Here is a 16,619-nt window from a genome sequence, read left to right on the forward strand (position 1 = left end):
TGAAAGTTGGGAGTGAGAGAGAGAGGCAATCCATTACCAGCATAACTGTAGTTTGTGTATCTAAAAACCTGAAATTCTACTCGTAATCCTATCTAATTCTTTAGCTAGTTGGCTCAGTTTATATAGCATGGTATATACGTCAATATTTGTCAGTCAATCAGAGCTGGCTGAATTTCCACAGTGACTCCCGACAGTACCTAGCTAGCTACTTTGCCGCTTTGGACGCGGTATGCAGTCTCCTCAGACGCGGCGGTGGAAGCGTTGCTGAGAGCCCATTGGCTATCGAACGGCCAATGGCGTGGGTCTTGATTGCTTGGGAGCTTCCCTGGAGGAATATTCCGGTTCGCTGCGCACCGCTGTAGTTTTTCTGAAGGGTTTCCCTAATGTGAGAATGACAGCTATCAAAATGGCGGAGGGCAATAGAGAAAAGTGATGAGGACAGGGCAACAAATGAGACAACTATCCTCAATTTATTATATTATTCTCACTGTTCATCGGATATTCTCGAAAACATTTAAGGTTTGGTGAGACTTGTGCAGAGCATAGTTTGTTCGTCTGTTGAAGATTTAGCTAGCTAACGTTAGCTAGTTTGCTATCTGCGGAAGAGGCACAACTTCAAGACATTGCAGCTAAAAAAACAAGCAATGTTTTTGAGCTGATTCCGTGATAGCTAGGGACTTTGTAAATCCGGCATTTTAATTCCAATAACGCAAGGTATCATTAGCTGGACATAAGCAGCTTTGCACTCCTCCGATTTGGGTTAGCTACAGTAACTCATTTAGCTAGCAAACAAAGTGGCGTCAACTGAGTACGAATTTTGTTGATTGTTTATTTTATGACGACATGGCTCATTCCCCGGTTCAGAGTGGCATTCCAGGGATGCAGGTAAGATTTTTGTCATAGTTCATCAAGTAGTCGGTCTCCCTCAATTTCTTTGTAATACTTTAGCAAACTTGTTAGCCAGCTAACCTTACTAACGATACTGACTCGATTACGTGATCAGTAACTTGACTTTATTTATGATCACATCCTCACTAGCTGTGTTAGTTAACGTGAACTAATAAACTATCCATTTAGCTAGCCAACTATGGAAAGACACAAGGTATTGGATTCTTTGCACCAGAAAAATGCCCACTGATGAGGCCAATCTATTGAGCCATATTTATGTTCAGCAGAGATGTGGCCAGATTGGCCCCATGTGGTGCAGTCTGTCTCTGACAGTCCTGTAGACTGGATGGCAAAGTTAAGCATCTGTTTTACAATATATAAACTATTTAGCATGCTGCTAGAACAATAAGTGTTTGCCATTTAAGCCAAATCCTGAGCTACAACTGAAATGATTTCCCTGTAGTGTTACACTAATGCACATTAATTGTTTGTGATTACTCAGAAAGCCAATACATTTTAAGCACGACTCAATGGCTGAACCACTAAACACCTTTTATTCAACAAGGAAACATGAAAGCGAAACAGCAACATGTTACAGAGGTGCCTGCCAGTTTTGAGGCAGTGGAAAGTAAATCTTTCCTCTTAATAAACATTCTTGACATTTTTCAGTGCAGGCAGTCAACAAGAAAGCTGCCAGGACATGACTTATCTTGTAAGAAAACTAGGTATCTAGGTCATTCCCCATTCCGACAATGGACATATGACTGTCATTCTCATGGGGCACCACCGCGAGATAGCCTTGAGCTGCATGAATAGAGCCATGTTTCACCACTGTACTGTTCTCTCCTGAATGGTGGCAACCTGGTTCATTCAAGCTTGGCCTGGGTAGCGCTGACCCAGAGGGAGAAGTGGAGTGTGTGTATATGGGGCTGGGGGTGGGTGATGAGCCTCAGGGTGCAGACTGACTGCAGTGGACCACGCAATCTGGTGGTGCAGCTGGGAGAGGATCAGACTCATGCTTTTTATAGGGATGTTTTAGCAGTGGTGATAAACCTGACTGTGGAGGTTCCCAGCATGTGGAGCCTGTAGTCACAGTGCCCAGTGTTGTTTTTCCCCACCAATCTGACAGAGCTTGAGAGGATCTGCAGAGAAGAACGGGAGAAACTCCCCAAATACAGGTGTGCCAAGCTTGTAGCATCATACACAAGAAAACTCGAGGCTGTAACTGCTGCCAAAAGTGCTTCAACAAAGTAACCCAGTGTTGTTTTTCCCATTGAGGTCAGTGTCAATAGGATGATTTTTCACCTGGATGACTGCTCTGCGGTTGTGACAGGCTCTATTCTTCTTCACCCCCCCTTTCAACTCATGTCAAGATATTAGTAGTCTCTTTGCCTCTTTTTAATGGAGCAGATTTACAACATTCTCCAGGGGTTGTTATGAGAACAATAGGCTAGCTGTTGAGCATTGTTTTTATGGTAAATTAAACTATAATTCTAGTGCAAGCAAATCAAGTTCCTCTCTCTTTCCAGAATGCCCCATAATGGGTATCAAATTGCGATTAGTGTATAGGGATATGAAATCTTTATGCCTGTAGTGAAATTAATTGGACATCGTTCGCCTATAAAACAAAGTATTGTCACTGGGAAATGTTCCTTCACACTATTTCTGTTGTGCAGCATAATATACCGTTCCATAATTTGCAACAAAAGTGCTTCAGGCAGTTAATCGTTGCAGTGCAGGAAGTGAATTGTAATGTCAAGCATGAAGAGGACCATCCCCTCCTTTGTAGACCACAGGGGGGGAAAAGAGGGGAGGGGGTGTTGTGTTCCTGCTCCAAGCTATTCACCATCTTTATGGAGGAGGCCTTGGTTCTATTCTTTCACTGTCCGTATTGATGTTTAGATTTTTTTTACTCCAAGAGATTTTCTCACTATTTTTCATATCGGGATTTTCTTGTTAGGTTGAGCTGCTTCACAATTTCCCACTTTACTGGCCAAAGTACAAAGTCCCAGTAGATAGTCCCCCTAGCCTGGCAGGTAGGAGTGTTGGGCAGTAATCGAAAGGTTGCTGGATCAAATCCTTGAGCTGTTGTTCTGCCCCAAAGCAAGGCAGTTAACCCAGTGTTCCCCGGGCGCCGATGACGTGGATGTATATTAAGGCAGCCCCCCGCACCTCTTTGATTGATGGTTGGGTTAAATGTGGAAGACACATTTCAGTTGAATGCATTCAGTTGTACAACTGACTAGGTATCCCCCTTTCCCTACTTAGTAGGCATCCCGCCACTACTGCTGAAAAACATCCTAAGGGAAACACTGATAGCCTAACTTACAGAAACATAGGCCTATTTGACAAAAATGGATAAAGGCAAGTGACCAAAGAGTCACTATTGCAGGGCAGAAAGTGTGAAAGACTGCTTTGTTTGTCAATAAGGCCAAACTAAAGCCATAGGATTAGTGGTGCTGTTCACCTATTGGTTGTTACCGGTGTTTTAGAATGAATTCCTCAAGCTGCTTGAGTTTCTCAGGGGTATAATAATGATATTATTGGTTTCAGCTTTGGGATTCCAAAGCTGTGCCCCCCCTACACCAGAATCCTTTGTATTATAGCGTTCTGTGATTGGCCCAGTGAAGCATTAATAACTGAACAGAGCCTTAATAGTCTTACCATGTAGCAGAGTATGTAACCCTTCATCCATTGAGAATTTACAATAGTTACTCAATGTTTTTGAAAAATCTTTCCAGCTCACTTCCTTTTGATAACCACTCAGCGTGAAAGTGAAAAATGTCATGCTCTGATCCAGTGGAAACGTCATAAAATAGGCCTACCTAACTTCTTATCAGTGCTTGACTTGGGCTGAAATGGGTTCATTTTGGGTGCTCATTTTGGGTGCTGGTACTGTTTACAGTGCATTTGGAAAGTATTCAGACCCCTTGACTTTTTCCACATTTTGTTATACACTGCTCAAAAAAATAAAGGGAACACTTAAACAACACAATGTAACTCCAAGTCAATCACACTTCTGTGAAAACTGTCCACTTAGGAAGCAACACTGATTGACAATAAATTTCACATGCTGTTGTGCAAATGGAATAGACAAAAGGTGGAAATTATAGGCAATTAGCAAGACACCCCCAATAAAGGAGTGGTTCTGCAGGTGGTGACCACAGACCACTTCTCAGTTCCTATGCTTCCTGGCTGATGTTTTGGTCACTTTTGAATGCTGGCGGTGCTTTCACTCTAGTGGTAGCATGAGACGGAGTCTACAACCCACACAAGTGGCTCAGGTAGTGTAGCTCATCCAGGATGGCACATCAATGCGAGCTGTGGCAAGAAGGTTTGCTGTGTCTGTCAGCGTAGAGTCCAGAGCGTGGAGGCGCTACCAGGAGACAGGCCAGTACATCAGGAGACGTGGAGGAGGCCGTAGGAGGGCAACAACCCAGCAGCAGGACCGCTACCTCCACCTTTGTGCAAGGAGGAGCACTGCCAGTGCCCTGCAAAATGACCTCCAGCAGGCCACAAATGTGCAGACAAACAAAGATTTTATTAAAACACATAGGGTGTGTCTATATATGGAAAAATACACCCCTAAAAAATTCTACCAATAGACTAGTCGAAAGTTACAAACGACTTTCGGTCGACCAAGATTTTTGTTGTAGTTGGGGACAGCCCTAGTCTGAACACTTTACCAAATCTACCATTTTTTTTTTTATCTGGATTTTGTACTGAGGAAGGTGAGCTGTTGTGTGAACATTATCTCTAGCACAAGGGAAGTTCATTTGGTTATACAGGAAGCAGATGTTCATAGGATATATAAAACAAATATCAGTCAACAAAGCCAGTGGCCCAGATAACATCAGCAACCATGTTCTGAAATCCTGTCACAAGGAATTGCTGGCTGTTCAATCACTCACTGAGGGAACACACAGTACCAGCTCTGTGGAAATCATCCTTCGTATGCCCAGCCCGTTAACAGTTTCATTTAAAAAAATGTCTCACCACCCTAATAACTATGACACACCCCTCACTATTGTCATTGGTTGCACTAATTGCGCTGTTTGTCTACATAACCCTGTTCAAAGCATTCATGACATCACCCTGAAGAAGGCACAGTGATGCTGCAACATTGGTGGTTTACCCAATAAAACTGGGAGATTGTATATAAAGGGTCCAACTCTCTTTTATAGCGTACAGTTTACGCACCGTTAGTCAGCATCTCTACTAACTTTTTATATTTTTTGGGAGGGGATGTGCCAGCTCATGCTTGTTATTGGACTATTATTTAAACCCAGACAGGCTACAATCATAGAATAAAAACCTATGCTTAATCTCTTGATTGCATGGTCCTTCTTTACCTGTGATTTGAATGTTGCTCTGCTGTCCTTACCACAGCCCTGTTTCTCTCCTTCCCTCAGAACTTTAAAGCTGATCCGGAGGAGCTGTTCACCAAGCTGGAGAGGATAGGGAAAGGCTCTTTTGGAGAGGTGTTCAAAGGCGTTGACAATCGGACTCAGAAAGTAGTGGCCATTAAGATAATTGACCTCGAGGAGGCTGAGGATGAAATCGAAGACATTCAACAGGAGATAACGGTCCTCAGCCAGTGTGACAGTCCCTTTGTAACCAAGTATTACGGATCATATCTGAAGGTAAGTTGACCAAACCTCGTGTTATTTCAACATGCTGTGAAAAAAGGATTTTGGCTGAATAGTCCATTGTTTTTTTGTTGTTGCTCTATTTGTGTGACAGTTGTGGTGTTAGTTCAAGTGTTGCTGCCAGTGGTGGTATGTATAACAATTGCAGTCAACTGTATATGGGTCAATAAATCATTCATATGTTAATGGGACAAGGCTCTCATGAATTGTGCCTGAGCATTAGGCCTACGGCATGGATTGGCACTGGTGATGGTGAGCAGAACACAGGCATGCATTACTTCATTATCCTATATGTCCTACAATGTACTGCATGTCATGCGAGGACAGTAATACTATGAAAAAACAATTAAGCATTCATGAGGATCCCGTGTTGACTTGATCGTGAGGGATTTCATCATTTCCTGGCCCTTGGTTGCTGTCAACTGTAAGTATGAAATGAATCTGGAGTAGGCAGAGTACTAGAAGGTCTACATGTGATGGGGCTTAAGTGGCTCTTAGAGAGCATGTAGTGTGTTAGTGGCAGTACTTAAGTAAAAATACTTTAAAGTACTACTTAAGTTGTTTTTTGGGGGTATCTGTACTTTACTATTTATATTTTTGCCTGCTTTTGCTTCACTATATTCCTAAAGAAAATAATGTACTTTTTACTCCGTACATTTTCCCTGACACCCAAAAGTACTTGTTATATTTTGAATACTTAGCAGGACAGGACAATGGTCCAATTCACACATTTATCAAGAGAACATGCCTGATCATCCCTACTGCCTCTGATCTGGTGGACTCACTAAACACATGCTTCGTTTGTAAATTATGTCTTAGTGTTGGAGCGTGCCCCTGGCTATCCATAAATAAATAAAACTTCTGTCTGGTTTGATTAATATAAGCTTATATGAAATAATTTATACTTTTAATACTTAAATATATTTTTGCAATTACATTTACTTTTGACACTTAAGTATATTAAAACCCAAATACTTTTAGACTTTTACTCAAGTACTATTTTACTGGGTGACTTGCACTTTTACTCAAGTCATTTTCTATTAAGGTATCGTTACTTTTACTCAAGTATGAGCATTGGGTACTTTTTCAATTACTGCTTAAGGGTTTACCTGAGGCCAGTGGGGAGAGTGCCAGCTAGCTGTTGGCTCCAGTTGTACTGATAGATGGAGGGAGGGAGGCTAGTGTTGTGTGCGTGTCTAAAAGTGGGGCAGGCAACAGGTGCTACTCCAGCCCTCGGAGCGCTGGATCGTATAGCTCAGACCCAACATCTGCCCTCCCAGAGACAGCAACAGCCTGGCTCTGACCACACTCTGTTCAGCCAGACAATCAGCCTGTAGCCTGCAGCACGATCAGGCCAAGTCTAGGTGAATACACATACTGATGTTATGCAGTCTCTGAAAACGGTAGGCGAATCGTATAGCATTTGAAATGCTTGGTTCTACGGCTTGTGCTCACTTTTTATATTTGATGTAAAAAAAAAAAAATGTAATTATAAATAAACATGTAATGCTGCTCTCCCTGACATGAAATGGATCGATATGGTATAACGTCCCTAGCCTTGACTGTCAACGGTTAACAACCGAGAAAAAAAATTGACCAGTCATGCTTATCGGTTAATTTGCATAATTTAGTGGAATTAAATTGGTGTCCAGAATTTAACAAATCTCGTCAGTCATAAAATAGGAAGTGTCTTGATCGACTGGAATTATTATTTTTGAGAAAATAGTAATATAGAGTTAGAAAGTAGCTATCGTATCTCAACTATATGGCTGTTTTTAGTCAGTCAGCCAGGAGCAAACTAGAGCGGAGACTCGTTGCTAGGTAACTCACAGGCTGCAGGGAGCAGTAGAGCAGTGGGAGAGAGAGGAGCACCACAAAGCAGCTAACAGAAAAGCTAGCAACCAAAAAGGAGTTCCAGGAAGATAAGTGCAGATGGGATTTTATCTTGCTCCGTGTAAACTTAACTTTTATCCCTCTCAAACTTACTTAAATGTAACACCTCGGTTTATAGTAAACACGAGAACAACGGTCAGTAGACCGCTAATTTGATCTGAAACTAGTCAAAATGGTAGAAAAATATGTGCGAAAGAGCAAAGGGAGGAGAAGGTATTTGCTAGCTGACCACTCATACAACGGAGAGAAAACGCCACCTGACTCCTCAGGAGAAGAAATGGAGAAATCTGGATATTCGGTTGATTCAGAAACTCCAGTCAATAGTCCTGCACCCAAAAAAGCACAAAGAATTGTCTTTGAGTGAACTCCAAGTCAACATAATCAATGCTGTCACTGCAAAGACGAACGAAAGAGCCAATGGTCTGGAGAAAAAGATACGCGAAGACGCATCAAAAATCGTTGACCTTGAGAGCTCTGAATCATGCATACGAGAGTATCAAAGAGCTTAAACGTGCAAACACTGCAACCTCTGATAAATGCACTGCACAGGAGAAGAGTCGACATCGACATGCAAGAGCGCTTGTCTGAAGCAGAGCGATACCGGAGAAGGTGGGGGCTAGCACATAGTAAATGACATCTGTAACCGTGTGGCCCCGGACTTCCCCAAAGGATGTATGGCTGTGGATGTCGCTCATCGTATTGGGAAGAAGCAATATCAAATTGTATTTGTCACATGCGCCGAATACAAAAGGTGAAATGCTTACTTATAAGCCCTTAACCAACAATGCTTTAACAAGTTTTAAGAAAAGTATTAAGTAAAAAAAATATAAGTAAAAAATGGAAAATATAAGTAACAAATAGTCGACGTAATATGTACATGTAGGTAGAGCAGTTGCCTAACCAGGCAGTGATGCAACCAGTCAGGATGTTCTCAATGGTGCAGCTGTAGAACCTTTTGAGGATCTGAGGACCCATGCCAAATCTTTTCAGTCTCCTGAGGGGGAATAGGCATTGTTGTGCCCTCTTCATGACTGTTTTGGTGTGTTTGGAACATTATAGTTTGTTGATGTGGACACCAAGGAACTTGAAGCTCTCAACCTGCTTCACTGCAGCCCCGTCGATGAGAATGTGGGCGTGCTCAGTCCTCTTTTTCCTGTAGTCCACAATCATCTCCTTTGTCTTGATCACATTGAGGGAGAGGTTGTTGTCCTGGCACCACACGGCCAGGTCGCTGACCACCTCCCTATATGCTGTCTCGTTGTTGGTGATCAGGCCTACCACTGTTGTGTCATCGGCAAACTTGATGATGGTGTTGTGCCTGGCTGTGCAGTCATGATTGAACAGGAGGGGACTGAGCAATCACCCCTGAAGGGCCCCCGTGTTGAGGATCAGTGTGGCGGATTTGTTGTTACCTACCCATACCACCTGGGGCGGCCCGTCAGGAAGTCCAGGATCAAGTTGCAGAGGGAGGTGTTTAGTCCCAGGGTCCTTAGCTTAGTGATGAGTATTGAGGGCACTATGGTGTTCAATGCTAAGCTGTAGTCAATGAATATCATTCTCACCTAGGTGTTCATTTTGTCTAGGTGGGAAAGGGCAGTGTTGAGTGCGTCATCTGTGGATCTGTTGGGGGGGTATGCAAATTGTAGTGGGTCTAGGGTTTCTGTGATGATGGTGTTGTGAGCCATGACGAGCCTTTCAAAGCACTTCATGGCTACAGATGTGAGTGCTACGGGTCGGTAGTAATTTAGGCAGGTTACCTTAGTGTTCTTGGGCACAGGGACTATGGTGGTCTGCTTGAAACATGTTGGTATTACAGACTCAGTCAGGGAGAGGTTGAAAATGTCAGTGAAGACACTTGCCAGTTGGTCAGCGCATGCTTGGAGTACACGTCCTGGTAATCCGTCTGGCCCTACGGCCTTGTGAATGTTGACCTGTTTAAAGGTCTTACTCACATTGGCTACGGAGAGTGTTATCACACAGTCGTCTGGAACAGCTGATGCTTCAGTGTTGCTTGCCTTGAAGCGAGCATAGAAGTAATTTAGCTCGTCTGGTAGGCTCGTATCACTAGGCAGCTCGCGGCTGTGCTTCCCTTTGTAGTCTGTAATAGTTTGCAAGCCCTGCCACATCCGACGAGCTTCGGAGCCGGTGTAGTACGATTCTATCTTAGTCCTGTATTGACGCTTTGCCTGTTTGATGGTTCGTCGGAGGGCATAGCGGGATTCCTTATAATCTTCCGGGTTAGAGTCCCGCTCCTTGAAAGCGGCAGCTCTACCCTTTAGCTCAGTGCCTGTAATCCATAGCTTCTGGTTGGGGTATGTACGTACGGTCACTGTGGGGACGACGTCATCAATGCACTTATTGATGAAGCCAGTGACTGATGTGGTGTACTCCTCAATGTCATTGGAAGAATCCCAGAACATTTTCCGGTCTGTGTTAGCAAAATAGTTCTGTAGCTTAGCATCTGCATCATCTGACCACTTTCTTATTGACTGAGTCACTTGTGCTTCCTGCTTTAGTTTTTACTTGTAAGCAGGAATCAGGAGGATAGAATTATGGTCAGATTTGCCAAATGGAGGCTTAGGGAGAGCTTTTCGTACGTGTCTCTGTGTGTGGAGTAAAGATGGTCTAGAGGTTGTTGTTTTTTTTGTATTTTTAGTTTAAAAAATTCTCTGGTTGCACATTTTAACATACTGGTAGAAATGAGGTAAAATTAATTTAAGTTTCCCTGCATTAAAGTCCCCGGCCACTAGGAGTGCCGCCTATGGATGAACGATTTCCTATTTGCTTATGGCAGTATACAGCTCATTGAGTGCGGTCTTAGTGCCAGCATCGGTTTGTGGTGGTATATAGACAACTACGAAAAATACAGATAAACTCTCTTGGTAAATAGTGTGGTCTATACCACACTATTAACTAAGAGTTTAGACCCCCACCCCTTATCTTACCAGAGGCCGTTCTATCCTGTCGAAAATGCTTAAAACCCCCAAGATCTATGTTATTCATGTCGTCGTTCAGCCATGACTCGGTTTCAACAAAAAATAAATTAGTTTTTAATGTCCCGTTGGTAGGATATACGTGATCGTAGTTCGTCTATTAGATTATCGATTGATTGTATGTTGGCTAATAGGACCGATGGTAAAGGTTGATAACCATCTCGGCGACGGATCCTTACAAGGCACCCGGACCTTCGTCTCCCGATACCTCCGTCTCTTTCTCCTGCAAATGACGGGGGATGAGGGCCTTGTCGGGCGTCTGAAGTAAATCCTTCCCGTCCGACTCGTTGAAGAAAAAGTATTCCTCCAGTACGGGATGAGTAATCTCTGTCCTGATATCTAGAAGCTCTTTTCGATCATAGGACACGGTGGCAGAAACATTATGTACAAACTAAGTTACAAATAACGCAAAGAAAAACACACAATAGCACAATTGGTTACGGGATCGTAAAACGGCAGCCATCTCCTTCGGCGCCATCGGCAGCCACTCGATCATCATCCAGTTTGCTTTCCGCACAGATGCAGTTTGGAAGAAAGCAAAGGAAAGTGCCTTTCTGAAATAGAGAAAATGTAGATCCGGTGAGGACCGGCAAAGTTGTGGCCTCTCGTCCAACAGGCCCATAATCAAGGAAAGGGTGGATTCTACAGGGGAATCTGAGCCTTTTTCGCCAAAAGAAAATACGTTTGACCGGGGTGATTTGCTCCCTCAGGTAGGCTTACAAGGTAGCCCCTTCCCCACAACAAACTGAGCATTCTAGTGTTGAATTGCGGTGTTATGGTTTAGAAGTTAAGACTTCTGTTAATACATGTATGATGCACCTTTTTATAGAGATTGTAGAGTTGAGATTCCATAGGATTTTTCTTTCTATTTCTATTGTATATATGGACTTGTATATATGGAAGTTTGTCAATCAATGCCAGGGAGATACGAAACCTGTTGAAGAGGAAAGCTTTTTACTGTTTTCTAAGGACTGTAGCGCAGATCTTGTATTAATTCAAGAAACGCATTCATGCAAAGGGGACTGTAATTTTTGGTAAAATCAGTGGGGCAGTGACATTTTCTTGGCCTACGGGACTGATCATTCAGCTGGGGTTGCAATTTTAGAACACAATTTCAAAGGGAATTTTTTGTTTACTCAAATGGACACCAATTGACATTGCCTAGTAGCAGTCATCAACCATATGGACAGATTATTTGTGTAATGTATATGGATACTGTTCTAGTCCTCCAAATGACTTACTTATTGAGGAAATTCTTAAGTCTTCTGAGAAAATATCCATCCAGTCAGATTATAGTTGGTGGGGATTTAAAATATGGTTTATTCTAATGAGACTGATAGATTGCCCCATAGGCCTAACATTGGCGTGAACAAGTTGGTGAATTTCTGCCAAAGCCTGGACTTAATTGACATATGGAGAGTTAAAAACCCTGGAGTAATAGAGATCTTAATGAGAAAGCTAAATTGAATGATTTACAGAATCAACTAGATACATTTTTATCAGGAAAAGGCTAGAGGAGCCTTCATAAGATCCAGAAAACAACGGCTTGAAAAAAGGCAAAAAGAACAGTGGATACTTTTTAATTTGGAAAAGAGGAGAGGGGAACTCGACACACTTCGGAAACTTAAGATTCATGGGGTAACCTCTGAGGATAAAGTTATCAGATTTTTACCTCCTTAAATTTTATGAGAATCTTTACTCCTTAGATAACAGTTTGAGTGACTCTAAGGGTCTCCTTGATTCTATAGATAATGTGATTGGTGAAGAATTCAATTGGTCTTGTTTAGATTTATCCATTATGGACATCAAATATGGGGTTGCTTAATAAAAAAAATAACAGATCTCCAGGTTGTGATGGATTAACCTCTGAATTTTACAAAACCTCTGAAGAAATAGCACCATTTTTGGTTTCTTGAAACCTTTTAAGGAGGCTATAAAGAAGGGAGAACTACCTGCCTCTCTGAAGCAAGGGGTTACTACTCTTATACCTAGACCACTCAAGGATCTCCTTAATTATTTATAATTGGCATCCAATCACACCTAAATAACAACTACAAAATTATAGCCTCAATCTTTGCGAAAAGGTTAAAGTCGTGCTTGAATGATCTGATTGATGAATGTCAATCAGGGTTTATGAAATGGCGCCTTATATCTAATAATCTGAGGCTGGTGTTAGACTTGGTTGATATTGTGATCTATTGGATGACTTCCCTGTTATCTTATTTGGGGATTTTCAGAAAGCTTTTCATACTGTGTCACAATTTTATCTTTGATTGTCTTAAGCATTTGAAGTTTGGTCATTTCTTTTGTTGATGCTGTTAGAACTCTGTATAATGGTGGAAATAGCTGTATCAAACTCTGTCATGGAACATCCTCAAGGTTTAACATTTACAAAGGAACACGACAAGGTTGTCCAATCTTGCCTTTTTTTTTCTTTTTCTTTTTTTTACTTGTGTTAGTATCTCAAACCTTATGGTCATTAGTTTTAAGTCTATTTGAACGCATTACATTCCAGGCCAGAGAGATCAAGATATCCCAACTTGCGGATGACACCTCACTTTAAAAAATTTGTCACAAACTAGATTAGCATGGGATATTGTGAAGCAGTTCTCAAAAATCTCAGGTTTGGTATTAAATCTTTCCAAATGTGAGATGTTTGTTCTGAAAGGAGCTGTCAATCCAGCAGATAACTGAAAAAGATACTGTAACCTACCCCGGTGTAAAGAACACCAACAATCTTAAGGCTGTGAATGATCTTAATTTGAATCCTGTAACTGAATCTTTAAAAAATAAAAGGATCCACATGGTTAGGGAGGGATTTAAGTCTTCAAGGGAGGGCGCTTTTAGCCAAAGCGATCTCGTGCATCCTATCTTTTTTCATCTATTGACATTCATTATTCCACTTGCTGTACCTTAGGCTAACGTACAACTTCATATGGAAAAATAAGCCACATAAGATTAAAAGAGATGTTATCACCAACAGGGTTTGTGATGACGGTTTAAATGTCTTAGACTTCACACTATTTGATCAGATATTAGAAGTCAACTGGGTTTAAATGTACTTAAAAAATCCTCATAGTTTCTGGAATATTATACCTCATTTTGTTTTTCAGAAGCTTGGAGGGCTTACATTTTTACTACAATGTATTGTGGGTAAACTTTCTGAAATTGCTGGCTTTTCACAAGCAGGCTTTAATGTGCTGGGCGTAGCTGTATAAACACAATTTTTCACGTCAAATGTTTTATATGGAATAATGGTTCAATATTACATAGAAACAATACGTTTTTTTTCTGTAACTGGTTCTCGAAAAACATTGTCCTTGTCAGCCAATTAGTTAGTATTAGTGGGAATCTATTTACACGGAGATCATTTATGGAAAGATGCAACTTTGAGATTTCAAGCAAGAAATATTATTTTATTTATTTTTTACCTTTATTTAACTAGGCAAGTCAGTTAAGAACAAATTCTTATTTTCAATGACGGCCTAGGAACAGTGGGTTAACTGCCTTGTTCAGGGGCAGAATGACAGATTTTTTTACCTTCTCAGCTCGGGGATTCGATCTTGCAACCTTTCAGTTACTAGTCCAACGCTCTAACCACTAGGCTACCTGCCGCTGTTATAAAAGCTGTACCTAGTGGGATAAAATCTTTACTTCAGAATAGTGCATATTTTTGAACATCTCCTATTGTAAGCGATATCCAGGTGAATGGCATAGGTTTACTAGATAAGAAATTCAACAATCGTTTATTAAGGGATATTTTCTACAGGAAGTCTATTCCTTCTGTTATATTTTGTTGGGCTTCATCATCTTCTGTAAACTGGCGCCGTGCTTGTCTCACGTCACATATTTATGGTGACCAATAAAGCAAAGGAGATTGCCTTATCCATAGATTCTACCTGTGTAATAGCTTGATTTCTAAATATATACCTGTTTCCAGTGAATGCTGTTTTTGTGAACTAGAAACTGAATCTATGGAACACTTATTTTGTAATTGTTTACATAGTGAGGTGTTCTATACTGGTGTAAAACTATATTTATGGCAACAAAATACATACAACCATAAGGTCTAAGTTTGGCAATTATTTTACTACACACAATTGAACGTCACTATGTCATAAAAATGTTCATACACATCAATGTATGAAGGGAAAAAAAGTCCCTTTTTTATTTATTTTTATCTGATTTGGAAAACTATTTAGAATCATTAAAACACAAAACAAAATGTCTAAAATGTATTCTCTACATGTCTGTATTTAAATGGATATTAATGTGGATTTGTATTTTATTTGTATCTTTTTCTCTTTGTGTAATCCTGTTCTGTTTTGTTTTGCATGTTACTGTTGAATAAAAAATATTTACAATATATATATATATATATATATATATATATATATATATATATATATATAAACAACAAAAAAAGTTTCCAAGAATTTCAGTTCTACTGGTTTTCATATCAACTTTCTTCCGTTGTCCAGAAGTCAAAAGCACAATACTTGTCATATTAGCAACCCATCCTAGTTGTTGCATATTTAGGTTTTCCCTCTTTCTAAGTTTCTAACTAAGATGTTCATCTCTGTCACATGAAAGGGCTCGCATCAGATGCGTCTTAGAACAGTTAGTGTTTTCCTACAAATTGCAATTTGGCAAATGTTTGAAAATGTATGTATTCCATTCTCTGCTTCATTAGTTCATTTTCTATAATCTGCATCCCACTGCTGGCTTGCTTCTGAAGCGAAGCAGGGTTGGTCCCTGGATGGGAGACCAGATGCTACTGGAAGTGGTGTTGGAGGGCCAGTAGGAGGCACCTTTTCCTCTGATCTAAAAAAATTAATCCCAATGCCCCAGGGCAGTGATTGGGGACATTGCACTGTGTAGGGTGCCATCTTTCGGATGGGACGTTAAATGGGTGTCCTGAATCTCTGTGGTCACTAAAGATCCCATTGCACTTATCGAAAGAGTAGGGGTGTTAACCCCGGTGTCCTGGCTAAATTCCATCACGGTCACCTAATCATCCCCCTCTCCCCTGTAACTGTTCCCAAGTTTGTTGCTGTAAATGAGAATGTGTTCTCAGTCGACTTACCTGGTTAAATATGAGGAAAATAAAAAAATGTTAGGCTCGCTATTTTCGCATGTTTTTTAAGCTCTTCATGAAAATATGTCCCTTCCTTCCATGCATAGTATTTTCTGTTGGTCACATCATTTTACCGTTTGGAACGAATTTAACCTTTTGTTCACCGGTGAATTTGCTAAATTGCAATTTGTGGGAAAACACTAAAGTTAGAAGCATAGTCGATAACAAAATTGACCAAAATGTGCATCCCAAGTCAAGGCCATATCAAAATTGGTTGCACAGACTGACTTTAAATCTCTCAATGATTCCTAGTAAAACCGTTATACAATAAGAACCATTAGTGAGAGGAGAAGATATTAGTGTCAGTCAGTGATGAATTAGGAAGTTGTATTCGGTTGGGCAAGTTCTATGTAATTACTCAGTCATAGGCCTAGTCTTTCTAAAAAAGAAAAAAAAGGTGAAATGTGCTCTTTTACACATGACGCCGGCACCTCAGGCAGGTTTATCTAGTCTGTCTGGCCACAGGCCTCAGTCTGCAGCTCATATTTACTCATCCACACACCACTGGCCTACATGATTACCTGTCTACAAGGGGAAATTCACAGCTGCAGCAGACAATCATGCACAACCATTTAGAACAGAAAATGCTCACTCAGGCAGAATTGCCTTATGTTGCAGTCAACAAAGGTTGCAATTTGGTTCATTTTATATATCTTGCAGATACACTACATGACCAAATGTATGTGGACACCTGCTTATCAAACATCTCATTCCAAAATCATGGGCATTAATATGGAGTTGGTCCCCCCCTTTGCTGCTAGAACAGCCCCTACTCTTCTGTGAAGGCTTTCCACTAGATGTTGAGACATTGCTGAGGGGACTTGCTTCCATTCAGCCACGAGCATTAGTGAGGTTGGGCGATTAGGTCTGGTTTTGCAGTTGGCATTCCAATTCATCCCATAGGTGTTCGATGGGGTTGAGGTCATGGCTCTGTGCAGGGAAGTCAAGTTCTTCCACACCGATCTTGGAGAACCATTTCTAAATGGACCTCAATTTGTGCGTGGGGGCATTGTCATTCTGAAACTGGTGGGGAAGGCCCTTTCCTAACTTTACAGTTGG

At 41.2% G+C, this 16,619-nt stretch overlaps 1 protein-coding gene across 1 annotated transcript in view; it reads left to right on the forward strand.

Moving 5' to 3' along the window:
- Positions 1 to 349: 349 nt before the first annotated feature.
- Positions 350 to 16,619, forward strand: part of LOC120064122 (serine/threonine-protein kinase 24-like) — a 28,480-nt gene continuing 12,210 nt past the window's right edge. The window contains exons 1-2 of the mRNA XM_039014486.1: positions 350 to 885; positions 5,301 to 5,531. Of these exons, the coding sequence (XP_038870414.1) occupies positions 844 to 885; positions 5,301 to 5,531 (273 nt within the window). The 5' untranslated portion in view covers positions 350 to 843. The remainder of the gene's footprint in view (positions 886 to 5,300; positions 5,532 to 16,619) is intronic.

This window comes from Salvelinus namaycush, chromosome 19, assembly GCF_016432855.1.
Source record: "Salvelinus namaycush isolate Seneca chromosome 19, SaNama_1.0, whole genome shotgun sequence".
Lineage (NCBI taxonomy): Eukaryota > Metazoa > Chordata > Actinopteri > Salmoniformes > Salmonidae > Salvelinus > Salvelinus namaycush.